Below are 12,067 nucleotides of genomic sequence, written 5' to 3'. Positions count from 1 at the left end.
CAGTCACCATCTAGGACTTGCCTTCCTGGAGTGAAAGTAATTTTAGACCGGAGTAGACTACAAAGCTCACAGTTTTTAAGTAAACTTTCAGTCCAGATCCTTTCATATCAATACCTTCAGGAAACCAGAAAAAAAATACATATTCTATTTTGGTATTCTTCAACAATTCAAACCAGAAGTGCTTCTTTGGAAGGTCTTACAAACACATTTATCCATTAGATACACTTAAAAGTTCACACACCCCCTGCCTTCAAGCAAGGTGAGCCATGAAAGATTACTTGTATTGTCAACACCACCCCAAGAAGTCACATAACTGCAAAAACACCCAGCCACCACGGGCTTCCGCAGGCTGGGGGGACCCAATACCACTGTTCACCTTGGCTCTTCCACAAAGAAAAAGCTTCAGTTCATCTTCCCAGACTCTCAGTAAGATCTTCAGCAATTTTACCACTGCAAACCAGCAGTACAGAATAGCATGGGGAAGGGAATAACTTGCTTATATAAGATATTTAATGGACTAGGAAAAGAGCACTAAGAATGACATGTCACACTGCAGTAAATGCATTTGGTTGGCACATTTGCTTCTGCTGCTTGAAATCTCAGTAACAGTAACAACATTAAATGTTACCATTAAAGACCATAAGGCAAAAAGTAAAATTCAGCCTCAGCCATACACCCATGAAGACAGCCTGAATTCAGGTTCAGGCTTCAGGAAACAAGAACATTCTTACCAAGGGGGATAAGGTAGAACAAATCAGTTATAATACATATAAAACCTCACACCTCTAACTGTGACAGTGTTTAAGCAATTGCCTCTTCCTTCCACACCAAAGGCAGAAGCAAGAGCACGGCCTGTTCTACACACCCACTCTTGCCAAGCTGACCCACACTGTCCAAGTTGTTCTGCTTTCCCCTTACACTTAACTCATCCTTTATTTGAAACAGCAGTTTTGTAAAGTTTCTACAGTTCCCAGCACAACCAGCTCTAGTTCACAGCCACTGATCCTGGTAAATTAATGCTGTAATGCTTAATACTTAAAGAAGATAAAAGCAGTTGTGAAACTATTGATTTACGGTCAAAAAGCTAATTTAGAGCAAGTAAGCTATCTTTCATACAGCTCAAGGGAAACCAAAAGAGAGAACACGCTATTCAATAGTGCTACATGATAACACAAAAAACCAAAAACCTAATTGGTTACAGACTTTCTTCTTGAATATGCTGTTTTGGCAGAGCTAATAGAAGAACAGGAGCTAATCCGGAACAGAAAATACATCTGCCCCAAGAAAGAAAGTCTTAATAGGATAACTCTGCAAGACTGTGTTTCACTGCCTTGGGAGGCACACCCATGCAATGGTACCAGAACAACCAATTACCCCATGCTCTGGCCTTCAAAAGGTAAGGTGAAAGTAAAACCAAGAATAAATGATGTCAGAGTTGAGCATATCTTTAAAAGGTAATTCACTAAACTGCCAGATCAGGTGTAACACATAGCCTTATGGGTTCTTCCTGGTTCACAGCAGAGTCCCAGTGTTAACAAAACATGTAACACCTTCCTATCAGAAGCCCTTCAGAGCCCTTGAGCTGCCCTCCTCTGCTAGCATGGCACGTTCAGGGTCTGCTATGGAAAACCAATGGGGAAAACAGAGCTACCCAGAAGACAGCACCCACCTGATGGCCTCATGCTCCTGATAATCCAGATCATAATTTTGTAGGGAGACAGCACAGGATTCCCGCAAGACCCCTTGCTGCTGCAGGCGTGACGGTACAGTGAACTGGTGTACAGAGGCATTGGGCTGCGCAGTCGTGTGGTACGGAGGAGGAATGCTGTTACTTGTCTCACTGCGATAGTCACTATCTCGATCATCCACAGCACTGTCAGCATCTTCAAAGGCTAAGAAACAAAAGCAGTTAAGGGCACAGCTCTCTCAATTTGCCTTGCTGGAACAGTGAAGCCCATTTAGTTTTTAAAGAATGACAAAAAACGCTATTTCTGCTATGGATGTATCTCCATCTGGTAGCTGGTTATAACCTCCAGTTCTCTCAAGTATGTACCAAGGAATTCCAGTGATTGCCTCCATACCCTCCTTTCCCACTTCCTATCATAGGAGTTTATTTCTCTTTAGTCATTCCTAATAAGCAGATTAAGACATTTTTTATTTAAAACAAACAAAAAAAAACACCCCAGCACCCAAAATTTCAGGTTCTTTGCTGCTGCCAAAATGAACATTCAGATGTTGGGGAAAAAAAACCCCAAAAATTCCTTTAAGGGAAAGGAGCTCTTTCCTGGAAACTTTTCAACCTTTAAGCTGTAATACTATCTCTTCTTCTCAGCATCCTTAACTCTAGGGTTCTGGATTTTTTTTTTTTTTTGGTCTTTGTAAAGGTATTAGTTTAAGTTAAGAGAAACTAATGAAAAGCACTCAGTAGGAAAATCAGAAGAACTGGGAGAGCAGTTCTGCTTATAAACAATTACACTACTTCTTGTAGGGGAAAAATTGCTACATTTAACACACACAGGTACATTAGCTTAAGTTTAGTAGTCAACACTGATGATAACCTTCACAAAGGAAAAAGCTCCTTTCCAGTGAGCCCCTCTCCCTGCAGAAACACTTCTGCTTGCTAACCCTTCAGAAAAAGAGAATGCAGAGATATAGTGAGGAAAAGTATCAAAAATACAATATTGGTGTCCAGCTGTGTTTGGTTGTACAGGAGGCAAGGTTATCTTTGCAAGCTTAAAGTGAAATACACACACCATAAGGTAGTGGAGTGCACCATTAACATGCTTGAAACAAAGGAAAATAAGGATCAGCCATTATTCACTCTCTCCGCCACCAAAAGCCTGTCTAAAAAGGACAATCAAATTAAAGCCCCCTTTGGTAAGTTATTCAATGGTATGTGTCCTACACAGCCATTCACCATGAGGCTGAACAATAAAGTGAAAGTGCTGTTTTCATGCCAGATCCTTAAAAAAACCCTGAATTTAACTGCTGAAATTCCAAGCAGATGGAATGCAGCATCAGGGAACACCTTTTTCTTCTACTGGCACTTCCCACACCTCTAATTCAATTTCCATTTTTTTAATCCAAGGTAAAATTTGTTCTTAGTGATCTTTTCAGTTCCTTCCCAACAGAGTAAGATTATATCAGTGCCCTAAAGTGGGTGGAAAAGTAGAAAACAATCCCAACAGAAAACACGTCTGCAAAATACAAACCACTTGAAAAAGCTCAGCTCTACTCACTGAAGTACAATCAATTCAATTTGATTGTCCACACCAAAAATGGAGTTAAGCCTCCTGCTTTTTAGTAGTTTAAATGCTGCAGAGTTCTTGTCAGTCGCTAGTCAATTGAATAGAAATGAACAGCAATCATATACTGCTTTATTCAGCTTTATTAAAAGCACAATGTCCACCAATTTTATTACAGTTCAGTGCTTAGGATAAACACTCAAGATGTGCTACACAAAAATTATTACATGTGCCAAACCCCTCTGAGGAGCACCAAACTTCAGTCTGTGGAGCAAGGGCTGATCTATTTGTAGATCACAAGGCACACACCATCCTCAGGGGGATAACAAGCTATTACTCAGCTGAGCAACGTCATTGCTGAACACTACAGCCATTACCGTCTAATGCACAATAATTACCTTTATTGGGACAGAAACACTGTTTCAAAGAGCTTTCTAATGCCTCACTTTGCTGCTCGACTAATTTCTTCTTCCCATCAGATGTAACTCTCACTTAAGGTAAAGCCTAAATAACTCTGGTATGATGCGAAGTTCTTCCAGCTGTGGCTGCATAATCATTATAAGCACTTGTAGGGGCTTAAGGCAGCCCAGCTGAGTTACAGGTTTGGGATCTGACAAAAGACACCAGACCAACAGCTTTAGGGATAAACAGTTTATCTCACCATAACAGTATAACAACAAATACAAATCAGTAGTACAATTACCTGGGTCAAAAAAAATTGTGAATCCAGTATGACTAATAATGGGCTAAGCTTCACATCAGAGCATGCAAAGACTTACACATCTATGGTTATCAGGAAGCACAACACAGCTTCTCTGAGCCAGCAACTCTGCCTAGTCGATGGGCTCAGAGATTTCTGAATTCCCTGATCAGACTGTTGCAGGAGCACTATCTGGATTTGTTAACCAGTCATCGCATCTCACCTCTGCACTATCAAACGAAGATTTCCCATATGAACCACCGTATCTCTAAGTGACATCTAAAAATAGCTGATTAGCTTAAATGTTATTCAAACATTTACAGCACATATGTTTATAAACGGTGGCACCAGAATTTCTCCCAGTTACTGGTGTTTAGCATGAGGAAGTCTCTTAGAAGTCACGACACAAAATGCCTCCCCAACGACATGTTTAAAGGATGCAAGGCTCCAGCTACCACAAACGTTGATGAGGCAGGAACACATTGTTTCTCTGATGTCTGTGGCATGCACCTACAGCTTCACAGATGTTAATACCAGGCAGAAATCCTGAACTGACTCAAAAATAAGGGCCAACTCCAGAAACACTTATTCATGCTGAATTGCACCTACCCTATGAGCAATCCCACTTTATTTAACAGAAGTGTTCACAAATGAAGACATTGCTCAGCCTGATTAAAAGCACCAAAACCTGGCCCATATGTGGCTTATAGCACACATTACCTTTGCAAGAAAGTATACTGTGAAATGCCTGCACACGGTGATGATTCCATTCATTAACATACTTGACACATAAATTTTATGTAAGCAAGAGACTGACAAGAACTTGCAGAAGCTTTGGCGATGCAGCATCCCTTCAAAAGGAGGGGTCGGGCATTACAGCCCATGTTTCAGCAAAATATCCCTCACAACACACATGGTGTGATAAATTCAAGCACTATCTTCTTCAAACAGATGATACACCAAGTCTTCCATAAGGAAAGCTGTAGCTTAGCCTCAGTCTCTGAAGATGGGTTAATTAATAACAAGATACATAACAATAAACATAAAAATTGTTTTATCACAGTTTGAGAAATTTCACATATACCAAAGAGCTCTCAAGGGATGAAAACTGTTTCTTTGTCACTGGACCCACTGTGTAGAGAGTGGGAGGTAAGGCTGAAGGGGCAGGGCAGAAGCATGCTGTTCATGTTTAATAATTGAATATTCATGCATATAGGCAGCATAAGAAGAAAACCCATTGGACAGTCACATCACACAGTAGGATTTCACAAAGAGTAGGGAAAATCAAGAAAGGAGATAGCTTCTCTGAAACAAACTGCCTCCTGGAAACCCTGTTATTCCTCCCCACTCCTGCCTCCAGAAGTTATTACACCACTGCTGCACGGCAGAACACATACAGCTTTTAATATACCAACCTCAAAAACACTTTGCACAGTCCTGTCATACCAGCTCTACTAGTCACATTTAACCTCTGGCAACTTTCTTTACATCAAGCTTCAGCACAGGAAGGAAACCTAACAGCAAAATTATTACAGCTGACTGGATGAATGCACTTTCAGAAGTGTTTTTGTTGTTTTAAGGTCCCAATGCACAGCAGGAGCTCCTCTCAAAAAGGTTGCATTCAGTTGAAATTGCCTCCTGCTTTTCCAGCAGTGATGTGTCATCAGCCACTGGGAGCTGGAGTCCAGTCCCTAAGCTTGGTTATCCTCCACAAACTTGAGCAAAACCTTGGACAAAATAAGTGAAGCACACTCAGGCACTCGGGAAGAAGGAGGCTCAGGTAAGGTTCTGTATCCCAAAATCCCCACTACTTCTCCAAAATAAGCCACTGAGCTTTTCACAGCTTTTGTCTATTTTTATAATGGTAGAAGAGAAGTGTACCAACTGAAGGAATGACTTCCAGTCCAAGTCCCGAAGAGATCTCTGCCAGCTCCACACCAGGGCCTTTGCAACTCACCTTTCCCACCCTTCATCCATTTAAATGGCTTTTCACGATAGCTGCCAACAACTTTGTTCCTGAAGTCTCAGACCCCAATACTCCATCGTCTACCGAACCACTGGTCACTTCTGACAGTCATGTACACTTTCTGAAATCTTACAATCAAAATGTATACTCATTTAAAGAGGACTATTGAAGTAACAAAGGGGGGGGGGGCGGAAATCTCAAAACGACACAAGGGCCTTTTTTTGAGGCTCTTCTATAGCTCTCCATCCTAAAACTTCATAGGTTTTGAGAAATTATTTAAGTGCAACTTTGCAGGTCCTTAGTCCATCCTATTGCCCTCGCCACTTAAAAATACATGAGAAATTTGCATAATTTTAAGACAGCAAGTTAGCAATACTCAGTCTTCAGTCTAAGAGCTTTCATAACCTTGTTTTGCCCACTTGAAAATACTTTCTGCTGCTGAAACACTCAACAGTCAAGAACTGGACTGACAGTCTGAAGTGCCAAGACTGCCTTGAACATCTACCCTACTTCTTTAAGTCTTTGCCTTTCCTAAAATGAAACTGGGTCAGCAGCACAAGATGTTCCTTTTCTAAAGCACCCTCTGCCCACCTAGCAAGACCCTGGGCTACAGCACTCCTCTTGCAACAAGCTCCCACCAGGAAAAAGTCTTCCAGCTACCAACATGCTGTTTCTGCTGCTTCCTTCTCAGTTGCTGCTGTAAGTTTACAAATAGAAGTATATTATTCATTACATCTTCAAGCTAATGGAGTTCACTTGGAAACATCATCAACACTGGCCCAAGCCCACCTATAAGGATGCTAACATGATTTCAAAGAGGACAGCACAGGAAGGATGAAGTGGAGGGAGGGAGGGAGCTCCATGAATACAAGTACCTTTTAAAACAAAAACAGCACACACCAACACTCCAGATAAACAGGACAAAGACCCTCTGCACAACCCTCCTAAATCTCTGACTGACCAATGCTTAAGCACCCCATTTCCCTCCCAAACACACAAAATTGGGGAATAAAAGAAAGCTATTTAGGACACTAACCTTTGTTTTAGCAGTATACAAAAGTTTAGTTAATTCTCAGTTATCCTATCACACCTCTGAGAATAACCCCAAACAATTCAGACATCCAACACTGACAGCGTGAGGAAGTTGGTCAACACCGTTGATGCCCAAAGAACTTATGGTTTGATCAAAGACAGGAGAACACAGAGGACAAAACATGTTGTGGGAGGAGAAACTGGGAAGTCACTGGTGGAAGACTTCTAAAATGCAGAACAGGTCCATGTGTAAAATGCACTGTAATATTAGCTGGACATTAGACTTAAGTTACTTGGCTGCAGTAAGAGTGTCCTCTTCAAATTCTATTATGTCAAAAATGGAAAAGTATCAGGCAGAATCTCCTCCTTGCTGGCAGTGGTCACAGTGATCTTTCTTTGTATGCTCCCCTCAGCAAGATCCTCTCTCTTGGTTTTGACACAGGGAACAGACACCTTCATTTTAAGACTGATGGATCAATCTTTGCAGGTCCTACGGGCAGTAGAAGCCATGCACTGTATTTTGAGCAGAAGCCTTGCCTATTGGAACCTGTAGGACTCGCAGAAAGTGAAGAAGCTTCATGCACATTTTCTGGAAAAAATAAGAAAAACCTTGCAGCCTCTGTAAAATTTATCACACCAGTCTTCAGGTGCAGGCGTTAGCTCTACAGATCACAGACAGCTGCAGTATCTGAGTTTTATCTTTCAAAGGCTGGTAAGCACTAGTTAAAGCAAAGCCCTACCACTTCTGCCATGACACTGTCTCACTGATCTTGAATACACTACAATACCTACAACCCTTCTGTCGCACTGGCGTGCACCAGCCATTTCTGCTTTCAGGTGTGCTCCTATTTATAGTATTTGGAATTTCAGTGATCACTTCCAGCATATCTTTGCTTCTTAGTAAAACAATCACTACGGATTCCCTTGTGCTTTTCAGTTACTCCAAACACTGATTTGGGCTTATGTGGGTATGAAGACCAACACAAAAGATGTATACAAGCAGAAAACCAGAATCACCTTTACAGGAAAAGAATAATAGTCCAATTCTGCCATCTCATCTTCAAATTCCAGTAGAAGGCACAAGCAACTCATTTAAAACATGGCCAAAACAAAGCTAAACAGTGAAAAAATGAGCAGCCATCCATCCACACAAATATGAAGATTCAGTGAAAGTAAAAGAAAATATAATGGAACAGATTTTCTATATGCATGAATATTTCCACTTTCCTCGTACTGGTGCATGCTGCATCACTATAGGATCAGAAAACTTGCAAGAAATCAAACTGTTACGTACTCAGCTGCTCTCCCCATCCGAAATAACTCCAGTTGCCTGCATGTAACACAAATGGCAGCAAAGAATAGGAATGGAAAAAGAAAGCTTAGAAAAACAAACCACAAGCATACTTATCATGTATTTAAAATGCCTTATAGATTGCGAGCTTGAAAATGCAAGAGAATTTTTCTTTATAAATACAACATTAAATTTATTTTGGGGCTTACTCTTCACTGTCCAGTTTGTTTATAAGACATTCTGAAGATTAAGATCACTATAAACTCTAGGAATTATTAAACAATCATGCATGTATTAACACAAGTAGACAAAATACTTATCAACACACTACTTAGCAAGAGCAGTTAAACACTGTTATTTCCTAGTACACACGTTACCAGGATTACAGACAGAATGTCCCAGAAACCAGAGTCCAGTTAAGAGCAGTATCTGATTCTAGGCTAAACCGTGCAAGTCAAGTGGCAAGAGCTGCTTCATGCTTCCACTTCTGCCCCCTTTCCAGAACAAAGTTAACCCAGTGGTGAAAGCACCACACCAGTAAAAATAGCGTGAAAAACTATCTGTGTGGATGTAAACTAGCGTTAGGTGAAGAATACTTTCTTAGCTAGATATACACACTGGTAAAAAAGAGCTCTCACAGCATCCTAAGGATGCAAAGAGTCACAAGTTAATTCTACAACAGTAAGAAAATCTCTTCATGTTAAAATTAAAAGTGACAACAAATTCATGCGAAAGCTAAAATGCAAATTGGTAAGACAGCCAAGTTATTACTTATCAATACCCATGCTGTCACCTCAAGGTCATACTCAGTATGATGGAGGCAACAAGGTACTACATACAACCCTCAAAGCACCTTGGAAGCATGCACACAGCTTGCAACTCCAAGAAAAGCTTCAGAATCAGCATTTCCAGAAGATGGTGTGTAAAAAATGCTTTAAAAAGTGAAGTTTACAGGTGTGTTGATGCGTAAGTACAGCAGGCAATAAACAAATCCTTCACATGCACGCAGAGTACAAGTGAGAGCTTTCTGTCCTGGCTACCAGCCTCATCTCTAGCTACCAGCCAGGCGCACATTTCCAGGAGGGAGACAGTTCAGAGGATTCAACAGATCCCTCCCCCTGCCCTCATTAACCAGACTCACAAAGTTAGAATGGGCTAGTTCCTGCTTTTAGCCAAAATTGCAAAAAACAGTTCGGGGGGGTGGGGGGTGGGGAAATCTTTGTCCTAAAAAATCACCACCAGACTAGCACTTAAATAAGCAATAACTGGTCCTGGTGAGTAACTTGACTTCCCAAGGGTTTAGTCCCTATACAGATGTACTACAGAGGGGCTCTGTTGCCATTTCAATTCTATGGGGGAAGAAAAGGCGGGCAGGAAAAAGAAAAACAGGGACAGATGTGGACTACCCCAAGAAAAAAAAAGCAAATCAGGGTTTAACCCTCTCTCCCTATCTGGGAAATAATGGTGCATCAGAGCTACAACCAGGTTGCCCCTTTCTTCTCAGACATAAAATGTTTACAAAGCAATGCAGTTCCTCAGATACACCTCAGTACTTCAGGGTCCCTGGACTCTAGGCTCTCGCACATGCATGCGGTGCTTTGCACAGGCACAGCCATAGCTCAAGTTTAAGTGGCACTTCTATTATCTAGCAGAGCTTCAAAGGTAGGTCATTCCCTTCCAACTCCTACAGGAGTAGTTAGAGAAAAAAAAGTAACACATGCATGTTTGCTTTGGTCATTAAACGAAGCAGCTCTGACCAAGTATGTGCATGGAACAAATTCAACGATATTTTTTTACCGGGTTGATTTAGAAAGAACCACATATTAAACTGGTATAATGCTGAAGACATGAAGTTTCCGTGGAGTACAAAAGGGTCATTCCTCCCTGTCTACAGGAACAACAAATAAAAACTTTTTTCTTGTTTACAGGACTTAACGAGTGAGAAAAACTGAAGTCCACAGAGTCGAGCACCAGCAGACTACAGTCTGAGACGTGACAAATGCTGCTTCTCTGGTCCACACCAGCAAGTGTTTGACAAGACACCACTTGGACAATGCATCTGAGCCAGCCGTGCTGGCAAGATGAAGATGTACCCAAAAGCATCAGAAGCCTGCCAGGATCCACCAGCCAGTGTTTACAGGACGCTGACCACAGAGCTATCCTCTCAGGCTTGGTTTTTACGACAACAAAAATCCACAGATTGCCTAATGATCAGCTTTGACAGAGGCCTGAGTGTTTTTCAGAGGAAAAGGAGAGGAGAAAGAGGAACATACAACCAAGCTGGCAAAGAAAACAGAAGTAAAACACATGCAGCAAAGAGAGATGAGAAGGGGAGACAACCAGAAGAAAAGATATGGAAACAAGAGGCAGGGAGAGCAGGAGCATCAGAGGGGGACATGGGGAGAGGGCTGAGGAAAAAGAGCAAGAAGTTGACAGAACTCTGCACTGAGCTTTAATTTGCTGTAATAAATAGCTCATGTTAAAGAGAAGACAATTTCCTATTAATAAAGACAAACAATAGCTTATGTGTATCTCATACCTGGAAATCTCAAGCCTCTAACACATGGGATAGCAAGCTCAGCACCTCCTTCCATCAAAAGGTTCCTATCTCAGGTAAACAATAACAGGCAAAGGAAGCCAACATTCAGGCATTTGCAGCCTGGATTACTATTAAAGATCCAGAAAAACTTTGCAGTGGCACATTATTATTACACTCAGACTACCTGCTAGTTAAACCCATGTCATTATTCACAAATGAATGCACAGGCAACATGCCAAAGCAACTTGGGAAGAAATATCAGAAGATACTATAAATTTCCAAAACCAGTACGCAGATCAGAAAAACTAGAGGAAATGGAGCTTACCTGTCCTGCACCTATTCCCCAAGATAAAACTCCCAGACTGACAACCTCTGCACAAACCTCAGCACAAACCACTGTAATCTGCACGGAGGGAATGAGTGGCTCTTTAAGGGAAAACAGAAAGCCTGACCCCTGAAACCAGCTCAGACTGTTCCTAGCCCTTGTTTCCTTGACAGCAAACGGTCCGATGGTTGGCACAACACTACTCACAGTTTAAAACTGCAACAAGGAAAAAACCACCAAGTGCTAAAAACAAGCCTCGCAGATACAAGGTCTGTCCTTGGAGAGGAAACATTACCACCTCCCATAGACAAGAGTCCTCAAACTGACAGTGATATCCCTGAGCCAGCTAATTACCTGTCTACCTTACTGCTACCAAGTTCCTTATGAACAGCATGAAAATCCCACGAACTTTCAAATGCAGATTAGAGACTATTATTTCCATGCCTAACACAAATAGCAGTCAATGCCAAGCAGGGCAGAGTGGAGAGAAGAGCAGCTGCCTTTAGACACCAGCTCCTTACCCTCCAAGTTTTCTCACATTGACAATTTGGGTCTTGGCTAACCAGGGCACGCTACAACTAGAGACTAACAGGGAAGACAACGCTGCAGGAGCAAACAGAAAGAGATGCAATAACAGAGAGTAAGGGATTTTCAGCCAGAATCTCAAAACTCCGCTTTTGTTTGTTTTTACTAACACCCACTTCACTTCAGTGTCTAACATTTTGGATAAAAGATGAATTTATTAGAGATTCAACACATATGCTGCTTCACTTAAGATTCAGGAGCTAACAGTATATATCTCGGTCCTTCAGCATAGTCGCAGAAGACCTGGGCTGACAGTCTTGATATTTTGAAGGTTAATGAAAACAGAATTTCTTTTTAGCCTTTTCAAGTTGTTTTTCTGCTTCATAAAAATAATATGCATAACCTCAATTTGTTAAGAAAAAATCCTTTCCAGATCACCTTTGG

General features: G+C 41.4%; 1 protein-coding gene across 1 annotated transcript in view; it reads right to left on the bottom strand.

Annotated features, from left to right (window-relative positions):
* Window positions 1-12,067, bottom strand: part of LOC127027870 (protein unc-13 homolog B-like) — a 188,294-nt gene that overhangs the window by 150,463 nt on the left and 25,764 nt on the right. Inside the window, exon 6 of the mRNA XM_050913751.1 lies at window positions 1,670-1,892. Coding sequence (XP_050769708.1) covers window positions 1,670-1,892 — 223 coding nt within the window. The remainder of the gene's footprint in view (window positions 1-1,669; window positions 1,893-12,067) is intronic.

This window comes from Gymnogyps californianus, chromosome Z, assembly GCF_018139145.2.
Source record: "Gymnogyps californianus isolate 813 chromosome Z, ASM1813914v2, whole genome shotgun sequence".
NCBI classification, from domain to species: Eukaryota; Metazoa; Chordata; class Aves; order Accipitriformes; family Cathartidae; genus Gymnogyps; species Gymnogyps californianus.
This window is presented reverse-complemented; position numbering and strand designations above follow the sequence as displayed.